Source organism: Haliaeetus leucocephalus, unplaced genomic scaffold (assembly GCF_000737465.1).
Source record: "Haliaeetus leucocephalus isolate CR32 unplaced genomic scaffold, Haliaeetus_leucocephalus-4.0 Scaffold944, whole genome shotgun sequence".
NCBI classification, from domain to species: Eukaryota; Metazoa; Chordata; class Aves; order Accipitriformes; family Accipitridae; genus Haliaeetus; species Haliaeetus leucocephalus.
This window is the reverse complement of record NW_010973380.1, coordinates 1,952,923-1,976,240: the sequence shown is the minus strand read 5'-3', so window position 1 is coordinate 1,976,240 and position 23,318 is coordinate 1,952,923. Positions and strand designations below refer to the sequence as shown.

General features: G+C 40.7%; 1 protein-coding gene across 4 annotated transcripts in view; it reads left to right on the top strand.

The window, feature by feature from the left end:
* BRF1 (BRF1, RNA polymerase III transcription initiation factor 90 kDa subunit) overlaps positions 1 to 23,318 on the top strand; it is a 176,013-nt gene that overhangs the window by 18,369 nt on the left and 134,326 nt on the right. The window contains exon 2 of one of the 4 annotated variants that reach the window (XM_010584135.1): positions 5,062 to 5,308. The exons of the other annotated variants lie outside the window; for them this stretch is intronic. Coding sequence (XP_010582437.1) covers positions 5,236 to 5,308 — 73 coding nt within the window. The 5' untranslated portion in view covers positions 5,062 to 5,235. The remainder of the gene's footprint in view (positions 1 to 5,061; positions 5,309 to 23,318) is intronic. 4 annotated transcript variants of the gene reach the window in all.

Genomic DNA, 23,318 nt, shown 5'->3' with positions numbered 1-23,318 from the left:
GTCTCTTTAAATCTCATTTTACAGCTCTGCTGCATTGCATAATCTCTCTAAATAGCCAGTTTATTCTTGTTTCTTTGCAGGCAATCTGCTCTCACTATATCCATGTTGGAGTCGTAGTTACAAGGGAGTTGTTCTTGCCTTGGAGCTCTGATACTTTCAATAGTCTTCAGTGGCCAAAAAGAAGAGGGAGAGGGGAAGGAAGGTCAATGGCATGATTATAACTTGAAAGCTTCAGTTGCAGATATTCAAATTTGGTTTAAACTAAGTTTGAAGATTGCAGCTGCATCTAGCTTAATCCAATTTCTGAACTGTTGTGCTGTGTTTTTAATCATTTCTTTAAATGAATGTGTGTTTTCCCTCAGTCCTCTTAAATACCAAAACATAGCTAACAGTATTTTAATGCTAAATGGAAGGCATTTCTGAAGATGTTCTCTAATGCATTTTTGACTGTTTACATTTAAACTATTTGCTTAATTCTTTAACCTTCGTTGTCATCACTAATTTCATAGCTGGTTTATTACAAGTGATTATGGAGAGCTCCACTTCCTGCCAGAACTATACAGCGTGAATTAGACCAGGACAATATATTATACGCTTGAAGAACACAAGTATCCAAAGAAGAGGAACGGAGAACACTATTTAACAAATCTAAAACAACAAGGGAGGAGAGCATAGTAGAATCCTAGAATAATTTAGATTGGAAGGGACCTCTGGAGGTCCACAAAGGGGTGGCTTTGATGTTGCATTAAGCTGCTCAGGGCCTAGAGCAGCTGAGCTTTGGGTATCTCCAAGGAAGGATATGATACAGTCTCTCTGGACAACCTGTTCTCTAATGCTTGACCACCCCCACCATGAAGAATTTTTTCCTTGTATTTAGTCAGAACTTATTTTGATGAAATGTGACTCTTGCCTCTTGTCCTTTTGCTGTGCGTCTCTGGCAGTTCTGGCTCCATCTTCTGTACAACCTCCCACTGAGTAGCTGAAGACACCAATGAGACCTCCCCCTTAGCTTTGTTGTCTTAAGACTGAGCAAATTCAGCTCTCAGCCTCGCACCATGTGCTCCAGTCTCCTAATCGTCTTAGCGGCTCTCTGATGGACTTGCTCCAATATGTCAATGCCTTGTCTTGTGCAGGGGAGTCCTGAACTGGACAAAGTACTCTAAATATAGTCTCACAGGTGCTGAACAGGGGATAATAATCGCTTCCCTTAACCTGCTGGAGACAGTCTTAATAATGCAGCTCCAGGATGCAGTTAGCCTTCATCACTGCAGTTGGGTGCTGCTGAGTCATGTTTGGTTTTTTGTCCATGAGGAATCTAGATCCTTGTCTGCAAAGCTACTCCCTCCCAAACAGCTCCCAGCCTGTTTTGTTGCCCTGCAGTTCTTCTGTCCCAGGTGCAAAAAAATTGCATTTGCCTTGTTGAACTTCATGAGGTCTCTGTCAGCTCATTTCTGCAGCATCTTAAGATTCTTCTGAATAGCAGCTCTGCCCATCAGTGTATTGGCCATTGTCCCAGTGTGATGTCTGCAGGCTGGCAAAGGGAACCTTGTGTCCTATTGTCCATATTGTTAATGAAGGCATTAAACAGTATTGACCTCAGTATTAATCCCACTCGTAAGTCTGATGGTTAAAGTGCTGACCACTACCCTTTGAACCTGGCCAGTTTTTCACCCAACTTGCAGTTCACCCGTTTAGTCTGTACGTCCTCAATTTGGCTGCCAGGTTGCCTAGGCAGAATGATGAAATGGGGCGAAGGAAGAGCAGTGGTTACTATTTACCTTGACTGCAGTGTGGCTTTTATTGCAGTCAGGCATGATCTGCCCTCATTAAATCTGTGCTGGTGGTTCCTGGTAACTTTCTTACCTTTCGTGTGTTTGGAAATGGTTTCCAGGTAGATTTCTTCCATAGCCTTCCAACAGGCTGAGGGGAGGCTGACTTGCCTATAGTGTCCTACTTCCCCCTCTGGAAGAAAAACCTGATGCTTGCTGCCTTCTAGTCATAGACAACTTCCCCTGATTCCTACAACTTTTTAAAGATGGCAAAGATGCGTCTTTTTTCCAGCTCCCTTAGCATCCTCAAATGTATCCCATCCAGTCCAATTCACCTGTGTATGTAGATTTTGCTTAAGTGAGTCCTTGATCAGTCTTTCTCTACCATGGGTAATGCTCCATTTTCTCCAAACTCACATAGAGAGACCTGTGAGACCTGAAAACAGACATTGCAACAGAAGGCCAAGGAGATTCATGAGCTGCTATAAAGCCAAGCTGCCACATGCTCTGCCTGCTCAACTTCCTGTACATCAGTATGGAGTGTCCTTGTGCTTTGCGGAGACTGTACTTGAAGACTGAGCAGTCCTCCTGGCCCCTTTGGCCTTCATGGCAGTACTTCAAGGGGTCCTGCTTACCTGCTTACTTCTCTGAACAAACTGAAGCCTGCCCTCTGAAAGCCAGTGTTGTCATTATGGTACCCATCTTCCTCACACCCCTCAAGATCTTAAAGTTTATCATCTCAGGGTTGCTGTAGCCAAGCTTGCCATCAAACTTTACATTCTCCACCACTTCTTCCTTTCTAGAGAATGGTAGGTGTATCACAGTGCTTCTCCTACTCGACCTGTTCCGGACATGCTCTAGAAGTCCACTGTATTGCTTGTGCCCCTCTACAATTCCCTTCCAACAGATGCTGGGGCATTCACCATGAGACAGGACATCTTCCTGTTGCCTAAAGAAGGCTTCATCTTCGAGATCAGGTGGTCTGTAGCAGGTGCTCATGACAGTGTTTCCTTTGGCCTTGCCTCTCATCTAGACCCATTAACTTTTTCTTGGCGTGTCACTTGTTTTTCAGCAGAGCTTCACACATTCAAGCTGTTCCTTTGTGTAAAATGAGTCCCCTGTCACCTTCCCTTTCTGTCCTTCTTGTGGAGCCTGTAACCATCCATTTCATGGCTCCAGTCACGTGAGCTGTTCTACCATGTCTGTCACCCCCCAGTGAATTTGTAGTTTTGCAGCTGTGCATAGACTTCGAATTCTTCCAGATTGTCTCCTTTGCTGGATGCAACCTTTTCTTTGACCTTTCCTCCTGTATCAACCCCTGTCTCTGGCTTTGATTTCAGTAATGAAACTTCTAGTCTAGTCTCTCTGCCATTTTCTTGTCCTTCTTGCTTTCATTTCTGTTGGGATAGAAGCTAATCCTAATCCTCCCATCTCCACTTTCAGTTAGTAGCCCATTGGGTTTTCTCTTGCTGTCCTTTAAACTAACCATTGCTTAAAGTTCTCCTTCTCTGGTTTTGTCTTGTATCCTCCTAAATTTCTTTACTCACTAAGGCTTTGAAAGATGTCCTCTTCTGGCCAGACCATTGCTTCAGTTTTACCCGCTTTGATCTGTCTACTGCCTTGTCCCTTATGAGTCCTTTGTTATCATTAACAACTTCTATCTCATTCATTTCCTTTGTCTTTCCATTTGATGTGTTAACTTTCTCCATCTCTCCTTGAAAGAGAATAAAGGGCATCTTCCCCTTTTCATTTGGGATGATTTTACATGTTTTTTGTGTGTGGGTTTGTGGGAGGTTTTTTTGGTGTGTTCTTTTTTGTTTGTTTTGTTTTGTTTTTGTTGTTGTTGTTGTTTCAAGTGCAACCTTTTCCTTTGGTAAACGTCTTCATTCTCAACATACTTCTTCCATCTAGTCCCATGTCATGGCTTGAGCTAGGGTGGCAAAGTTTAGATGTCTGTGTGAGCTCATCATCCTGAACTCCTTTCAGGGTCCCTGTATACAGACAGACAGATTTAGGGTGTGATTAATTGAATCTGAAGGGAAGTCAAATGACTCATTCTCTTAAGTGTCTGTTTCTCTTCACTTACTGAAAGGAAGTCTAGATTGACTAAGCTCAGATGCTCATCTCTGAAGATAAGGGTGATGAATCCTAAGCTTTTGTGTCTGTATTTGTGTATCTCCTTGTTGACACAGACTTAACATGGCCAAAACTGAACTACTGAATTGCATCCTACTGCTCTTCCCTTTTGCATATTAACAAGTTTAAGCCTCCTCCCTTTGAGGCCACTCACAGCTTTCTCTCCTCCTGTCTTGTAGATCTGTCCTCTCCAGTGTCTGCTAAAACATGGCTGTGTCCTAGCCATAATGCTTGCATGTTTATTTCTTGCACAAGTGTGTCTTAACTTTCATTGCTTTTCCTCTCTGATCAGAACATGCTCCAGAGCCAGGAAAGCAGAAAAGTTGTGACCTGGGATGTTAAATCTTTGGTACCTTAACATGTTCATCAAAGAATTTTAAAAGAAATGTTATTTTCCCAACCTGTTTGCCCTTTCACATTTGTGATCACTGTTACTTATCACATAACAGTTCAACAGGGAACTTGTCTGGTGTTACTAGGCTGTTGTGTTTGTGTTCCATCTTGCTGGACCTTTGTCCATCTGAGGCTTGCTTGAGTGTCAGCAGGGAGAGGCTTTCCTGGTCCTCTGCTTTGATGCAGGCTCTGGTAAGTCGCAGAAGCATGAGGCACAGTTCAGATGCTGGAGTCCCTGATGGCTGACCTTCAGGGTATCTCAATAGCTTACACACCTTTCTCAGAACTTCAGCTTTCAGGGTTTGCAGGCAACTTCACTAATCAGCAAAGACTTGAAGAGACAGACAAACAGCTTATTTAAGAAAAACAAATAAAAAAAACCTCAGAGGCAGAAAACCTACTCTTCAGCCAGCATAAGTTATTCCAAGAATTTGGATAAAAGCAGCAGAAGAATGCATTTCCCTGCCTGTTTCCTTCTTACTCTTAGGGACCCATGGAGTTTGATTCAGAGGCATCTGAGGAAGCTGGGATCCTTCTGGTACTGCGGCTTCTTCTTCAGCATATGGAGAATCTCTTCTTTCTTAGATGGCTAATGAGACCCTGTGCTTCATGATTTCCAGTTATCTTTGTTAAAAGACCAGTCAAGTTCATCAGCTGACCTGGGATAACCTTTTGTTTATGAATTGATTAATTAGGTCCTACTTGAGTTCAGATTTGAAAATTTTTATTGTCTTAACCCTTTGCCATCTTTGTGTTTTGATAGGGAATGATGAATAAAGTACCTGTCTTGGGTGCTTTTGATGCGCTGCTTGTCCTTACAGTGACAGTATCAGGGGAGAAGAATCCATGTCTCCAATAATGAGGTCTGTTACATTTCTAATGAAGAGGGTCTGGGATCCTTCAAGTAAAGAGTAGCAGATCTGCTGGAGGTAATGTAATGGTAGGACTTTGCCAAGAAACTGATGGCCAACTTAAAACTTTGAGCACAGCATCCCACCCAGTTGAAATACGTGAGTCAAGCTTTGCTGGTCTTCCTTATTCTGTTCCCGTGTTTGCTTAGCCAGAAAAGGGAAAAATTAGAAAAGGCACTTTTAAAATTCCTTGGAGGTGTTGGTTCAGTCTGTATGTGGACTCAGGATGATCTCTGTTGCTACTTTTAATTTTTAAGATTGCTCTTGAAGTTGAAAAAATAAAAGAAAAATTGAAATCTTAATCAAATGAGTTAACAGATGACTTCTGTTGTCTTAACTAATAACAAAAAATGTTTGCATGTTCTGCTGCTTTGAATTGGTCTGTTTGTGACTGGAGCTAAAGGTGTCTTTGATGATTCCTTTGCTCTGTCTCCTCTCCTGTCTCTGCTCTGTCTCTTAGTTTATTAATTGGCTGTGGGCAAGTAAACTGTTGTGCCAGGGAAGTGCAAATCTCTGCTTCATTTTGACAAACAAAAGAAGAAATGCCTTCTAAAATTCTGCATGCTTGTGAAAATTCTTGCTCTGATATTAAAAGTTTTGGCCTCTCATATCTTAAAACTTCTCCCTGTTAACTTTGACAGTTTCTGTGTGACATGGAGTAGGACAATATGTATCACGTTCGTGGAATTCACTGACGGAGATTTATCTCCCTACAGCCTTGTGTAGGTAATTGGAACCTGTCATTTCTCTTGAGAGCAATCCTTTACTTAAAGACAGTTTACCTAGCGGGCAAATGTTTTTTAAAACATTCGCTTTTTATAGTACCATTCACAAGGAGATGAACTTGGATATTAATAGGTCTACCTTCCCTCTTGTACAGTGTGGCAGAGAATAGGCAACTGCCTCTCTCCTCCTTCCTTCCCCTCCAGTAATGTCTATAAAATTCTGTGCTAGTAATCTGCCTCTTCTAACAAGCTTCTGGATTAAACCGTTTTAGCTTTGGAATGTTGTTAGACAAGCTTAAAATATACTTCAGGTAACATAGCTTTGGTTTAAGTTCCATGTAGCTGCTGCTCTCTTTTTTTTTGGTAGTGGAAAATATATATGCCACTTATATGGCGTAGGACTGTCTTTTAAACATTCAAATGTGAGTTTTGAAGTGTTTGTGTCATTTCACGTGCACTATGGCTCAAAACCTGGGAGGGACAATGTTGTTGCTTTTTAATGCTGTGTTCTCTGATAGTGCCTAGTTACTTTTTCATGTGTTGAAAGTGCCTTCTTTTTTTTGCTCTATGAAATAAATTGGAGAGGTGGTGATGTGACACTGCAGGGAAGCATTCCCTAAGCCTGACGGTCTGCAAGTGTGATTTGCTGGTGGAGCTATTGCAGTTTTCTTGGAAGATGGCTTCTCTTAAATAATGGCCACAGCATTAAACTTCTGGGCCCTCAACAGGATTAACAAATAACAGAAAAAATTCAGTGCCTGTATATACTGTTTTTATAAGGAAAGCTATGATTTATTTGCTTGCATTCTTGCAGACACACTTGTACTCATTTCACCTGCACTTTGCAGCTGGACACGAGTTAACTGTGATCCCAAGCTGCTTTCATCCTGTCATGGCTGATGGTCTTGGAGGAACCAGCATGCATCTGTTGGTGTGGGATACAGGTGGCATCAGCTCAAGTGTGTCTGCTAAAGGATGTGCAGGCGTTGTATTCCTATTGCAGGGCTGTAACAACACCTGCCCAGGCACATCTGGCACCATATCTGTCATAGGCGTCCAGCGGTGGTTGAGGGAGCAGTATCAGAGCAGTGCATGTGGTGATGCTTCTCCACAACATTATCACCTCATTCTTTGTGCAGAAGCGCATGTGTAGCTTTGATTGTTCTCGTTGCCTTCCCAGTTGTGTGATATGTCCTCCCAGATGGACGAGCACTGCTATTGCATATGCTATTCAAAAGTCACTCAGGCAAAGACTTTGGCTCCTGCTCAATGCCATTGCTACTGCAGCCTTTCTCAGGCAAATACAGTACACTGGTGGAAGACCCAAATGTAAACATAGGTAGTAAATACAAATGAATAGAAACTACAGGGTTCTGTACCGGATATGAAATGTGTGTTCAGTGGGAGGGTCCTGTGTCCAATACGGCCACACCAGCAAATTTATCAGCAGAATGACCTATGTCAGCCCCCTGCTTAAAAAAAGAAACCAACAAAAAACTCAAAACCTAACCCTGGTCCCAGCCTGAACCAGAACAACTCTGTGCACACATGCAAGGTATTTTTAACCTGGATGATTGCTGTGCTGGGGTTTGCTGTGCTCCCAGTAGGTAGCTGTGTCGGCCCAGAGAGCTAACATGCTGCAGTGTGCGGATGGGAATGAGATGTTGTGTAAAGGGTTGGAAACTTCTTTGAGTAGTATTGCCATCAGAGGCTTTTGTCTCATAGAGCTGCAGCTCTGGAGTCCAGTTCCACTATAAGCATCTCTTAACAGCAAGGCCAGTTTGATCCTGGCCTTTCCCATCCCTCAGCTGCCCTTTCCCATTCCCCTCATCCAAATATGCTGGGCCTTAGCTTGGGCAATGCATCTGTTTACCAGGACAGTGAAAAGATCTGGGTTTCACAAGCAAAATAAATAAATAAAAAGAACCAACTTGTTTCTTTTCTTTTCCTGTTTCTCTTTGATCATTTCACTCCTGCACATGCCACCACAGAGTGGAGGAGGGAATAGATGACGCAGAGATGAGCAGGAGCCTCTTAAACCAGCTTTGCAGCAGGAGAGTCTGAACGCAGAACTGCATTGTGAGCTTCTCTCCCTTTTTTTTTTTTAAACATATATTTATAACCCACTGTCCTGTTATGTTCAGTCCTGCACAGTCAGAGTGAAGGAAGGTGTTTTCTGTTCTTTTGGCTTGACTTAATATGAGTGGGAAGCTTTTTAGAAACGTTCTGTTCATTGACTGCTGCTAGCAGATGGATGCTCTCTGCTTGAAGTGCCTCAGGCCTTTATATCTTCCGTTTTCTCCCCTTCCCTCCTCCCAGCACACACCCTGGAGTGTGCAGGCTGTGCTAATTTAGTCGCAACTTAAAAAGGAGTGATGAAGAAGAAATGCTCAACTCTATTAGAATTCTTGTCGCTCGCAACATCTTTAGGGAGTACTTTTTCATTTTGGGATCCCTAAGGATTTTTCCAGCAATGTGTAGTAGATATTCTGCAATACTTTGCTGGAACACCAGTAAAATTCTTATTGCATTAGGACCAAAATGCCATTTCTGTTTATGTATTAATCAATTCAGAATGTCCAGCATACATGACATCCAGTTAGATTTTTTTCAAGTGATTTCAATAACCGAGGCTTGACTGTTTCTAATTCTGAGGTGGCCTTTCCATCCGTGGGAACTATGAATGAAACCTTTAAACAAACGGTTCATTAACCTAGTATGTTAAAACATTTGAACCAATTACTGAATTTTACTAAACTGTCTGTTGCTATGTCAAGAGCTTTTGCTGCTTACCAGTAGAAGTTGATGCTAGCTCTGAGGAGTTTGATCTGTTTTTTAACAGAATCACAAAGTGTTGCTATTTACAGGTACAAATTGCATGTATTTTTAATGGAAAAAATGAAAAATTATGCACAACTAGATTTAAAATCTGCTCTTCTATGCTGATTACTATGCTTTAACTTAATGGATGTCTTAAAAATACTGTACAGCTACGATCACCAGGTGGTGCTGTTACACACTGCTTAAAACACTTTTTGACCCTAAGTTTAAATTCTGCCATTGTCATAGTTATTCAACTGTAATTTCATGGGAGGAGTGGTGAGGGAGAGAATTTCTTTCTTTAATCATGTCTTTAACGTAGAGCTTTTCCTGAAAATTTTGGGTTTGCTCTTCTGCTAGCTGCTCAGTTTGGAATTTCCCATGCATAGTTTATGACCATCTCTGATGTAAAAATGGTATATGGGATAATTTAGGAGGTTGGATGTTGGGTGTGGGACCTTATCTGGGCTGTAGCCTATGTGATTCCTTCTTGGGTGATGAGTTTATGAAGGCTTGCATTAAGTAATGAAGGAGGATGACATGCAGGTACTGCATGTTTTATCGAAGGTAGAAGGTTGAAGAGTGACGTCTCCTCATAAGCTGAACATAACCTGTTTCATGAATGACATTTCATTTAACCTTGCATGTTTTGAAGGGCAAGAACTCCAGCCCGCTCTGGAAGGAAGCTTTTAAAATAAAAAATCCAGGCTCCTAATACACAACTGCTTTTTAACGTCTTCAATAAATGTGATACTTATTCCTCTTATTTAGAAAAATCTTTAGATCGTCCATATAAAATAGTCATTTTTTCCCTCAACAGTTGTACAGCAATTAGAGTTGCAAAGAAAGTTGCTTTTTTCCTATGGCTTTGCAGAACTGGCTATTTATGGATAAACTGTGGATGGGAAATCATGAGTTTAAAGTCGTAAACTATTCCTTTAGATGAAGATTATTTTCTTCCCCTCTTTGTACTCAAATAATTGAATCATTTTGGACAATAAGGACAACTAAGTACTAGTCTGCCTAGACTAAACATAAGTACAATCAACCATGTAGGTAGAAATGAAGGAAGCTTGAGGAATTGCGGGAGAGGGGAAGAGTTATTAAATGCATACCTCTCCTGAAAGCGTTATTATTGCTATAATTTTAGATGTAACGTCCTACACTGAGCATGTAACACTTGAAAAAAGAATTTGTTTCCTACATAGTGATTTTTTTTAAACTTTGTTTTCTAATGGAAATTATAAGCAAATGTCACTTATAAAGTAGAGACAGAAGTACAGCATGGTGTCCTTGAACACAGGCTCCAGTGTGGGTAAGGACTGCCAGCAGTGTGGCAAGGAGTTGGGTTCAGCATGCTTAAACCTGTTTTTGAGCTATGCTGTTTAGACCTACTCTGGATGTCAGTAGGAGCTGTGTTTGCTTGGCATTATTGTTTGGGGTCCCAAATATGTACCTAGAAGTCTGGCTTTAATCACGTAGACTTAAAGCCTTCATGCTGTTATTAACAAAGCTGTCCCAAACAAACACAGCACAAATTAAGTGAAAAGGTAATTGATTGCTTAGCTGTTTAAAGTCAGTTCAGAGGATTCCTGCATTTTCAACCCAAAGAGGCTTCTCTTAAGTTTGAACAATAGAAGAATCAAACATGGATCTTTCTTCAAAGAAAGGTTATTAGCACTGAATGCAATAAAACAAATGGCTAATTATATTCAACAGTGTGACTCCCTAAGAAATTATATTATGCTGATGAGCATATAAATAATTTTTTAGTAAAATCAATTAGGAATGGGATTTTTAGAAGAAAGCTGTATATCTTTATGTGCTCTAAAACCACACAGTTGATTAGTAGTACTTCTGAGTAGTATATTGTGAAATGTATAACATTAAGAAAGCAGTTACAGGATCATAGTTCCAGTTTCTGGAGGTATACACAGAGCTGGGTTCATGTACAGTAATTAGACACACATGTTCTCCTGTATGATTGTCATTCATTAGAGAGAATGTATATGAGTAGTATTTACATTGTACCCTAGATATGCTATTTGATTGCTTTTATAAATCAATATTCAGGGAAAGCATTCCATGCATTTTTATGGTAGGAATCATGAACTTAGTATTGCCACAAAGGGAGCTGTATATGGTTCAGTAGTTTGCACTTTGCTTTGTAGTCCATTTAGGATGAATTTCTGAGAATGGGTTACTCTCCAGACACTGGCCATTAGGTCTGGTCTGAGGGTTGTTTTTTTTTTTTTTTTCTGATAGCATTATAGAACATACTGAACCCAAAGGCTGCTTGTTTCCTATCCTTGCAAAATTGATGTGTAAGACACAGCCATCTTTGATGTTCTTCCTTTTTAGAAAGCGTCATGTTGTCTTCCCTAAAAGGGGGATATAAACACTACAGATTCTCCAGCCACACTCTCATGGGGTATCACGGGTGCTAAAGCCTGGGTGATCATCCTTAGTAGTCATCCTGGTACTTATTTTCAGGGTTTTGCAGAGCCACTTGATGGAGAAAGGCATTTCTGATTCCTTTGGGCATGTGTGCGTATACATGTAAGCTTAGACACATCCATAGAAATCCTTTTACATAGGAAAAGACACTTTCTAAATCAGGTTAGGAGATTGATGTCTTTGCTCATGGAATATGTATACTGTATGTTTTGAGGGAGTATGTGGACAGCTGTAAACTTCTGCTTCCAAACTCTTTGTAGCATCTGAGACAAATCAGGAGTTGCATGTTACTGATGAACTGCTCTCAAGGCTTGCTGCTGTACTTCTTGCCAGTGCTTGTCTTACTTCTCTTGCTTGCTCTGGCTGATGATGCCTGTAGAAAACTGACTGCTTTTTCTTTTTTACTTGGTTTGCGGCTCAGCACAAAATCTGAAGAGCACTGGGAGCTGGTGCAAGGGGTGGTGGTGGGATGGATGGGGAATGTTGGATTTCCCGTTTCAACTGTCTCCGGTAACTTCATCCTCTGATATATTACCTGATTTGTTATAAAACAAGAAAGTAGATTTCTTCTAATCAGTAAAAGATTAGGAAAATGCTCTTACAAAATAAAAAATGTTGAAAAGTACAGCCCCAGCTGCTCCAGTGGTACCTAGTCTTCAGGCTGAGGTTTTTGTGTGTTCACTCCTGCTTCTTACCCTGGGTTTGCTCTGGACTGAAGAGGAAAGCAGACTTTATATGAAAAAGCAATAAATCAGTAATAGCTCTTAGTTTATCATTCATTTCTCTCTAACTACGAGCCTCCATTTTAAATGTGAGATGAATCTTCAGTATTTGCTAATCCAAACTCATCCTCATTTCCGAAGGTGAGCATAGCTATCTTCCTAGCGTCAGCAAATTGGCATCTGTAAATGAGGGAGATTTTAGAGGGCTTGCCTTATTATTCTGAGCCCCATGCAGCTTGCCAAATCCAAGCAGGTGTTATGTTTGCTTACTTCCCTGGCCGTGAAAGCTCTGTGAGCTCAGGGAAATAGCTAGAAATAAAATTATTGAATGTCAGCTGAAATCTTGTAAGTGATTTTGTAGCAGTACTAATGTGGGTGAATAGCTTTGCAAATATACTCCCTTTCCACCTTAAAAAATATATTTCTATATCTAAAGGCTTCTTTCTTTTGGAAGGTGGGAGGTGGGGAAATAATCTGACATGAAATCTTTGTTTTTAAGCTTAAATACAAGTAAAATAATTTACAAGCTTGCTTAGTGATACTGTGGGAAAATGTGTATCCTGAGACTATTCAAAATCATCTCAAAGTAGATTTAGAAACTACGGTTCCTAACATGTACTGGGGCGGGGAAGTACTGCTTCTGGTGCAAGCTGAATCAGTCCTTGAGTGTGTCAAGAAAGAATACCACTTTTCAAGTGATTTTTGGAACAAATCCAGGGTGCTTGTGAGGTGACGTTTGTTGTCTGAGTGGTCTGTGTTATTCCAGCTGGCCCTATACTAAAAGTTAACTCTTGCTTGCTGCCAGCTTCTTTCTTGAGAGCAAATGGGTATCTGTAGCTTTGGTCAAAATAAAGTTGTTAGACATCCTGTGGATTGTAAACATACTTCTGTCTCTTTCCATTCTTGGTCCATGGTGAGTCTACCATGCATTGATGGCAGATGGTTGTCTCAAGGGTAGTTTCCACCCCGTTTCAGATCTTGGAGAACTGAGAATAGAAATAATGTTCTTTTTGAAGGGTTACAGTGGTGCTCACATGCTCTTTTTGCCATTGACTAGACAGTTTTCCTACTGTATGTGTAGGTAGTTTTGTTTCCCCCCAATTCTGCTCTTTACTTTTTGATCTGACATATACAACAAATTTCATTCTGAGATCATTGCAGTGTTTGATACCAGCTTTAAGAAGAAAAGGAAACATGATGTTGATCAAGGTCTTTGACACAGAGGAAGAAAAAAGCTTTGAGGTTGTTTTGGATTTCTGAGAAACATTGATTTGTCGTGCCAGGAAAGTCAAGCTGTGGGATTACAGTGACACTGAATATTAAACAGCAAATATAATCCTAAGAACACGCAGAAGATAAAGATGAGCATAAGGGAGTGTAAGCAGTGACATGGAAACAAAAATCAAGTTCTTCAAAGAGTACATTTGGAGTGGTTTGTCTCCTCTGCATCTTACAGCAGACGTGAAGGATTGCCACCTGCCTCCGTGGTTCAATGTGGAGAATCATGTGTGGTTTTCCGTCTCCTCCAGACACACTTGCTCGCTGTTAAGCTAGGAAGAAGGATCCTTATGTCAGATACCCATTCCTGATTTAGTCTGTAAAAAGCATAAAAGGGAGACAACATAGCAACAGCCACTTGGAACAAAATGTTGTTGAAGTTTGAGTGCTGTGATTTCAAAACGATAAGAGGCACAGCTACCAGAAGCTAAAACCACAATTGATTTGGGGCTCTCAGAAATGTTTGGTTGTGCCCAGTTCAGCTTCCCATCTATAGGAGCATGGCTTTCAATAGGAATTGAATGCTTATGGTAATTAAAGCTGGATTAAACAAAGTAGCACCTATACTTCTTGTTGTATGGTGATGTAGAAGGATAGTGTTTGACCATACAGAAATGTTAACTTCAGTGTGTCCTGTTGCTCCTGTAGCTGCCAGGGCCATGGATATGTGGACTTAAGGTCATCTTGCACAAAGCTAGGCAGAATTTCATCTGCCTATCTGCTTTTCCTAACACTCTTAAGGTAAAATACAAAAGGCAGGAAGGAGGAAGGACCAGATTGTAATTGTTTTGTGGAGGAAAAGCGTCGTCCTTGAGGTTGATTAATGTAGCTGTAGAACTTCTGAGGCCTTCAGCGAGGAGCTGCTTGTAGCATAAACAGGTCTGAGGCAGGCAGTTGATTGAAGTGTTTGTTTATTGTGGATCTTAAAAGGTCAGTAAATAGAATTTACTCTATGGACTCAGCAAAGCAATATGTTAGTTAGGTTCAAGATTATGCTGATGTTAAGCGATTCCTTAGGGCAGCTTCCCTGATTGCAGCTCCACAAAGTCAGAGGACAACAGTAAAAACTCATTTTGGTGCTTACAGCACCTGCCTAATTGAAATGCTGAGGCAGGTAGTGTTTTATAACCAATTTACTTAAAAAAAGAGATTTTCCAAACACTGTTACTAATCAGAAAAAATGCTATAAAGTTGAGACCTGTCTGTAGTCAAGACTCAGGCAATATTAAGTCAAGATAGATCATTCTCACAACTGGTGTAAGAACTGTTTCTGGGGTATGTTGCAATCAATATTCTTCCTTGTGTTGAACATCAGCATCTGCTCTGTAGGAGCAGTGACTGTATCAAGGGAGAAGAATCCATGTCTCCTTTAATGAGATCTGTTAGGTTGCTGCATAGCAATCATCACATAAATCCACTGATTTCTGTTTAAGTCTTTAGTCAGTATGTTCTCTGGTAGCTATTTTTCACCATGCCATATTACCTAGGGGAAAATGAATTAATAATGCATCTAGTCTTGGATATGTATGTTTAATGGATGATCTTACATCTTATCTTGGAGTCATACTGCACAGAAAAAACCCTGTTGTAATTGATCTTTGAGGTTTAGCACATAAAGAACAGAAAAATGTAATTGTGCTTACCCAAAATTTTCTTTTAACTACTAAGGACTGGCACACTGGAGGCAAGTGGATTGTTTTGAAGAGCAAAGGAAGTTGGTATCTAAAGATCCGGTTATGGACAGAATTTCTCAGACTTAGATGAACAAGTGTTGAGGTTTTTTTTTTTTGTGGAGTGTTGTTAATACAATGTTTACTTTAGGAAAACTAGATGGAATGGTGACTATGGAAAAAAAATTAAGAGGCGGGAACTTGAGTAGGTGGATCTTTGCTGTACAGGTCAGGTTGGTCTGTCTGGCCTTGGGTCTGTATTGCTCTGCTGCCAAACGGTGAGCAGGCTGGAGGCTGTTGTAACGAGTCAGCAGAGATGGCTATTTGGGGAGGAAAGGGTGAGGGAATTTTTTCCCCTGTTCTGTACACTCAAAATACAGAATGATTCTGTCATGCAAAGCAGCCTCTTTCTTAAGCTTACAGTTTTGCAAAAGCATAAGAACTTACGTTAGCCTAGTAAATCATCTCAGCCCATTTTTCTTATACGGGATCACTTCATATCATGCATTTTTCTTGTGTTTTGCCCTTCCTGGATTCATATGTTCCAAGCAGTGGGAGTTTCCACCAGTTCCCTTGGGAAACTATTATGAGGTCCAATGAGTTTGCTGTAAGTTCCCATTAACATGGTGCTTACATTTTCCTTTAATTTTATGTTTTTAGTCCTTAGGCATGAACTCATGCTTATATCTATTTATGGCTTAAACTTCCATTGTCTTCCAGAAATCTAGTGATCTCCTGCTCTTCTTTTAACAAAGCATGTTTGGTAATTTGGTGAAGGCTGTAAATTCAGTCTCTGTGTCTTTAAACACCCACCCCCTATTCCCCCTGCTGTACTCACCATCTTTAATTCTAGGGTGATCAGGGTTCCTGAGGAGGAGAACGAAGTCTAGTGAAAATTCCCTCCTCCCAGAGTAGTTGCTGATGACATCCCGTATGTAAAGAGTAGCTTTTTATACATGGAAGGGATCACAAACATACGGATAGATATTATTCGAATATGCCAAATGTATACTAAGAGGGTCACGTTGGCTCTGTAGAAATACATAGATGGCATTGTAATTTTAATTCTTTACTGGAACAATCTGTACATCTGACTTACATAAATGTTATTGTTTAAAGAAATATAAGGCTGTTCCTGAAATATGTGCATTCTCTTTTTAAACATAAATCTCCTTTCAACTCCAAGCCGAAGTATATAGCACAAGAGACTGGCTTGATAAATAGCTTCACTGATTCACTACATCGTTTAGCTGAGATTTGTGGCAACCTTCACTTTAGTTTAAAAAGGAAGGAAATGCAAAAGTTGAGGCTCAAGCTCTGTCCATAACTTCTATCATCATCCATGGGCAGTGCACAGATAAAACTAACAGGAGCAGTTGTAGCTCTGATCTAAATAGGCCTTTTGTAGTGGTAAAGGAGAGCAGCCCCCTTAGATTCATACTCCTTGTTATCTGTAGCTGATGGACTCAGCTGCCAGGGACAAACTAAGGGCAGAATTTCATTCTTTAGTTGCAACCTGGATAAAGACTGATGCTCTCTTACCTAACTGCCAGGTTTCTTATCCCTTCCATATAAAGGAAGAAGTATTTGACCACTCTTGTCAGCTTCATATAAAAATACCTTAAATAAGTATTAACCTAATACAGTCTTTCTTGCTTTTGTAACGTCTCTGTGCCTTTCCCAGCTTAATTTTGCTGCTTCTGTCTTTCTGCTTCCATTTTTAGATCATGTTTTATCTCTTATCCCTTTGATATCTTTAATAACTGCTTCTTTTTCTTCACCCCCCTCAACTACTTATCTCTGCATCCTTTTTCCCTTGATGCTTTCTCACCATATTTCCATTTTTTTGAGGTAATTTAAGAGATTTGCAAATTAGTTGATATTTATGAAATGTTTACTTTTGGAATTACTGTGTAATACATCATCTTTGACTGTCAGTTGGGTAAGGTCTGGATGAGGACAGAGTGCCCTTTGTTAGATTTGCATGTAGAATTAAGGGGGAAGAAAAGAAAAAAAAACCAAACCCACCCACAACCCAGAACCTGAGACTAGCTTTGGGCTCCCAGGCCTTTTTCAGTCCTGAAGAAGAAGCAGCAACCTTAAGTCAAGTACAGGTTGAGAGCAGAGTATTGGTATTAGTCTCTGTCAGTAAGGTCTTTCCTGCCTACACAGTCGGATGATGGAGAGTGGAAATAACTTAGCACTAACAGTTGTATTTTGACAGAACAACTGGCATGCAGAGGAAAATTGTTCTGCACGTGTCTGAGGACAAGTAAATTCTCAGACATGTTTTAGAAGGTAAGTATTAAAGGTGGACAAGGAAAGTAGGGAAGGTTCACAGAGATACGCAGAAGCCTCTTGGCAGAAAAAGGGAAAGGCTGAACTGGTTTGTATAGCAGGGAAGGTGGATTAAACAGGAACATTATTATTTTTTTTTTATTTTTGAAACAATCTTAGTATGTGTGACCTTAGCTAACAGTCACTGCAGCACAGCTGAGAAGTGGTAATTGTTCAGCTGTGGTAACTCAATTACTTCTGCTCTTGTCCCTGTCCCCTTGGCCTTAGTGGCAGTTGTGGACAGGGGGATGCCTTCAGCTCCTGCATCCTCCTCGTCCACGCGAAGCATCTTGACTCCCGGGGCTCCTGTCTGCTTCAGTGGTGTCTGCAAGCCTCTGAAAAATGGCTCCTGTCAGTTTTCACTCTGCCTTGCAAAAGCCCTGATCTGCAGGGAAGGCACTAGAACTTGCTGTCAGCAAGCAGATAACGCTGCACTGATTTACATGCTGTTTGCATCTGTAAAGTTTTCTATTGCAGCAATGGATCCATTTGTGTTTAGTCTTCATATTTGTTTTGTTTTAAAGATTTTGATAACTTTTACCAATAGGCAACAGAAATTTTTTCCTATATTGTGCTGTATTCTTGAATTTTTCTAGCTGTGTAGATTGATGCTTGTTAGTTAAATGCTTTTTGCTTTGTAGGTATGAAACAAATTCTGATCTCTCTCATAATGCTAGAATTATGGGGTTTTAAAACTTAAAAAAAGTGATCTTTTCAAAACTGTCAGATTATGTAATGAACAAATCTTTTGCCTTTTTTTTTTTTTTCTTGCAGTGATGTAGAAATGATTTTGGATGGTTGAAGGTGGTGCTTGGATCAGCAGTAATGCTGTGTGACAGCAGAAATGTTTCATTTCTTGTTGTGACAAGAGTAACAATTGGTAATTGATAAGTGTGGGGAAAAAGCTTTACATGTATATAGATATAGAAAAATCTCTAAGAATAACTGTCATTTAAACTGTAATTTAAAAAAAAAAAAATCACTGTCCAAACAAAACAGAGGAAGATTAAAGCAAAGCCTAACTGATGGTGCTTTCAGAAGGAAATCTTGCATTCTCAAAAGCTACCACTACCTAAAAGCTCCTCATATCTCAAATTTTTCTTTCTAATTCCCTTAATGTCAGATAGGTAAGGGTTGTGCTACATTAATCATACATGTGCCTACAGTTCTTGCCAGTTGTGCAGTCTTCCAGCTGTTTTGACTTTGAAACAGCTGCAAATCTTATGCGGGCAAAAAATTCAGCTGACAAAACTTTTGGATATGAAAAAGTCCATATTTGCTTGCTTCCAAAATTAATCTTAAACGACCTGAAGCATTCTAATATGCAAACAACTAATGAACATACTAGCATTTGTTTAAACTGTGATAAGTCAGACTTTTATGTAAGCTCACTTGTATGAGAGGAGTGGCGAGGGCTAGGAGCAGTAGCAGGGAAGCAGGAGGAAGCATAGGGATAGAGTGTATTTTTCTCTTTGACCCATTTAGGCTGCAGTCTCACGTTTGCTTTAAGTTGATTCACATGTACACTGCTGCTGACAGCATTTCTCCTCGCCCCAGCCACATTCTGCTGCCGTTAGTGCTTGGGAGGCTGCTTGTTGAGTTATATGAGGGAACTGGTCCAAATGAACATTTAACGTTTTGTTGTTTGAGCTGATTTTCAGCAGAGCAAGTTCCCTCATCTGTATCAGCCTGCGGCCACGTAAATGTCATGCTGGAGGTGGGAATGCTGTCTGCAGCAACAGCTTGGGCTTTAGCTTGACTTAAAACAATCATAATCCAATACCTTCAGATGCTAGTGAATCAACAGACTGGGGTTTTTTTTGTTTTTTTTTTAATGTCAGCATTGGCTGTGGTTTTCGAACTCTTGACACCAGAAGTGAAGTTCAGTAAGGACTTCATTAGCATGAAGTTCTTTAGCTGTATTAAAAAGAAAATTAAACAAGGGTAAGAAGCAAGCAAGCAAACTGCTGCCAAAGGGATGACGGGACAAGGTTAGCAATAGCTTAGGTGCAGTCCATGAATAAACTGTATGGCTTCTCTCTGTTGTTGAAGCAGGGGTAGCAGTTAGATGGATAATGGGAATGAAATGGCAGCAGTAGAACTACCACCTGTGAGGGAAGCAGAATTCCAGGAACCGAATGCAAAAAGTCAGAGGAAGTGCTTACAATGCCAAATGTTTCAGAGTGGGTAAGGCAAATTAATTCAAATGGCCAGTTGCTGTATATGCAAAGAGGCTGCCCATGTGGGAGTGGTATCATACAATTGGGGAATGGAAAAAATGTTTTGGAGGAGGGAGCGGGAAAGTTATGTGGGCGCTTTATTTTGAGGGGAATGAATACTTTCAGAAGTACAGATAAGTGCTGGGAAGAGATGTTAACAGCAGATTTTCTTGGTGAAAGAAAAGTAGCTTAGTATCAAATATTTAAGAAGTGGTTGGAGAAGTGACCACTATCTGGATTTTTAAGCTATCAATCTTAAAGATGCATGCAAGTTCTCTTTAGCTGAATGAATGAATGAACATTTGACATGCAATGGAAGGGCTTTACCAGGAGAGACAGGGAGCTGCACCTGGTAGTTGGGGCGCTCTCATGGGAGGCAAAATGGATGGGTTGGATTGTTGTCAGCAGGCAGAGAAATTGAATACAGGTCTCTGTGCTGAGATAGTCTGGTTCTGGCCCTAAGAAGATAAAGTGGAGGCATCAATCCTTCAGTAAACAGGTCTGGATTAAGTCTTTTTTTATTTCACAAGGTTATTTTAAACAAGGATCAGTTTACCGGTTTGATTTTTCTGTGCATCCCCACAAACAGTTGTGCTGGCGCAGCTGGTGGAATATCACAGGGAAAGGGGCAGGAACTGTTTTACTCTGCTGAGATAACAGGAACAGAGCGTACCCTTGGGCTGTCCCCAAAGCAGGTCTGCCAGGTGACGCAGGCACAGGGATGCATCAGCTGGAGGGGGGCTGAGTGTGCAGGGACTCCAGGTTGCTCAGTCCTGGGACTGACACATCCCATGGAGGAACTGGGGAGTTCTCGTGTGGGACAGCATGGGTCTGGGGACGTGGGGTGCACCCACAATTAGGTGGTGGCAAAGTGGGGATTTGGGGCTAGGCTGAAGATAGGCTGGGTATGGGAATGAAGCCAGCATGTTTATCACTTTCCTCGTAGGCAATTAGGTGTTACTGGGAATAACTCTTGGCTATGGTTAATAAAATTAAAGTTGTTATTGTGCTGTGTCAGCACTGCTGTAATGTCATGCTGTGCTTCTACTTTTACTGTTCATCGGCCTTTTTCATTACAGGCTCGCGGAGATAAAGCTGCTTCTCATTCACGGTATTGTGTGTGTTGCTGGAAATGCTCGGTGTGATCGCTACAGCCATCGCCTTGGTTTCCTCCCTGCCTCCCCCCATTGTTTGGGCTTTAAATGTTTTCTTGTCTTTGATCATGGGACACTACCCTTGATTAGGCTTCTGGGACCAGCCTTCATAAGAGTAGCCCTACTGATACTCCAGGACTTTCCCTGTTGTGGCTTTGTTTGTTTTACTTATTTGTAATACAAATAACATAGAAGCCTGGCACGGAGCAAAGAGCAGGAAATTCATTCAGGCTTTGAGCTGGGACTTGCTGAAATTGAAAGATATGACAAAGCATGCAGGGATGTCCACACACAAAAACTGCTTTGGGGTGGGGGGGAAGAGGAGTTCTTTTGGGGAGCCTTTTCAAAGAAAGAAAAGGAGCGAAAACCCAAATGCAGAATAAAGTCTGCACATAAAATTTAGTCAGTAAAGTAATTCAAATTCTGGAAATGAATACCCAAGCAAAACCCATCCAAAACGTTTCCTTTAATAGAATCTAGTGTTTGTTACCATAACAATCCTTTTTGCAAAAAAAGGATTAGCGCTGTTAACATGACTCCATTGCCTGATTCAGGTAGTGCTAGTTTCCAGGCCCCCTCGAGCAAATTGCAGAAAGGGGGGAAAATCTGTATGCCTGGATTTTGATGATGCAGTTTAGTATTGTAATAACAATTCATTTAAGCTCTGGCTGTGTACTGCTTGTCATTTCCCTGGAAACTTATGCTTCCTACTGAAAAGTACTACTTTGAAATAGCAGTGTTACAGTCTGTCAGTCTGAGGGGAGGGTTGCAGATGAGCAGGCAGAAGCCAGATGAGAGTAATATATAGCTGTAGCTGGTTGACATTACTGACTTTTAAGGGATCCAGAAAAAGGTATGATTCTTCTTGAATAGGGGAAGAGAACAAGATGTTTCTGTAGTAATGAGATCATAAAAGAAAGAAAATTGCTTGTAAAGAATGGGTCTGATTTTCCCCCCTTTTCTATTTTGCTTCTATTATAACTTAAGCTGCAGTTTTGCTATCAACTGCCTGTTGTGTAAGCATTTAATATTACCAAGATTTTCTGCAAATCTATTTTTGTGACAGTGATTGCTAGCCTACACTTTTTTTTTTGTAATAACCACTGTTTCCTCCATCAAAAGAGTAGAAATTTTCTGAAATAAAAGGATAGTAGCATTCAGCGGTCTTATGTGCCAGTTCAAAGCATTGAGATTGGCATCGGTTGAGAAGATGATGGTGTTTCTTTCAGCACGCTGGGAGTAGATGGGTAGAAACACTTTTTTTAGTAGGCTTGGAACTAAAAACTGAAAAGCATCTTTTGTTTTCAGATGCAGATTCAGGAGTGTGATAAACTTTACTACTTGGTAGCCTGGGAACTTGATTTTGTGTATTGCTTACAGAAGTGCAAGCTTCTCTTCACCCCCCCACCCCACCCCCCTGCCCTTGCTTTCCCCTCCACCCCAATGGTATGATGAGCCTTTGAGAAATAAATGGGAACTGCCTGGTATGTGTCCTATATGTTGCGAAATTTCTGTAGTTTATAGACTTTTGTTCTTTTGCTCTTTAAAGGAAAAAAATTTAATGTTTTACTGGTGAGGGAAGGGGGAGGATTTTTGTAACCTTGCTGATGAGCTTCTCCTGCCTTTTTAAAAAGACACTATTCCTTGTCCTTTTCCCAAAGATACTTAGACACCACTTTAATGCTATCACTAAATTGCAAGGGCAGCATGAAATGTAAGCTTTGACCTTAAAGGCTCTATTTATTTTGATTTAAAATAAGAATCCCAGGATCTGTCAAAAACCTGTAAGGCCCAAAAGAGGCAACTCTTTTTGTAAGTTACTAATAAAAGATGAACCTACTAAGAGACTTGTTTTACCCCTGTATATTTTGTTTATATTTTGTTTATATGTTGTACTCTCGCCTAGTAATTTAGAAAAAAATGCAATACCTATTTCTGACTGTTCCACACAATTATATTCTTTTATAGTACTGAGATAGTAGTAAGTTTTTAGAGTAGTGTCCCACTCAAACTTTTTTTAAAAACTGTTCTACTGCATAAAATGGATCAGAAAGTCAGAAAGCTGTTGTCCTGAGTTTTGTTTTATAACCCAGAGCATGACAGGGTTTAAAGGTGTGGCAGCTCTTTTCTTTTTATTTTCTTTTCTATCCAGTAGAGCAGTTCAATTAATTTGAGTTTGTAACACTGTGGTATAATTCGGTGAATACAGAGTTGAGCAGATTACTAATAAATTGCTTTGTAATGTTGGATATTCCCACTGTTTTGGCTGAGATCATAAGGCTTGTTGCATTCTTCCAGATAGCTGGACCAGCTCACTGCACACTGGGACCATATGGTCAAACTGGCGGAAAGGGCATTAGCCAGCCATTTGGGCTGATTGAAGCCATGCTGGTAGTCTAGAGCAAATGATAGAGACAGTCAGGAGATAAACAGCAAATGGAAGGTTATAAAATGCCGCCCAGCTAGCAAGGAGCAGTGGGAGTGGGAGTACGTTCAAGGACTGATAGACACAATGAGGTACTGTAGGTTTGCTGGAGGGAATTGTTCATCTTCCCAGCCCTGTAGCTTGGCAGCTGCTCTGCAGCTTCTCCCTGCACTGGCCATACTGCTGGGGGAGCAGTCACTCACGTAAGAAGGTATCTGAATGCTTAGCAAGGTTTGTGGCTACCATTGCACAGTTAGGAGGACTTTTCATGATGAGGACTGGCAGTATGAATGGGTATTTGG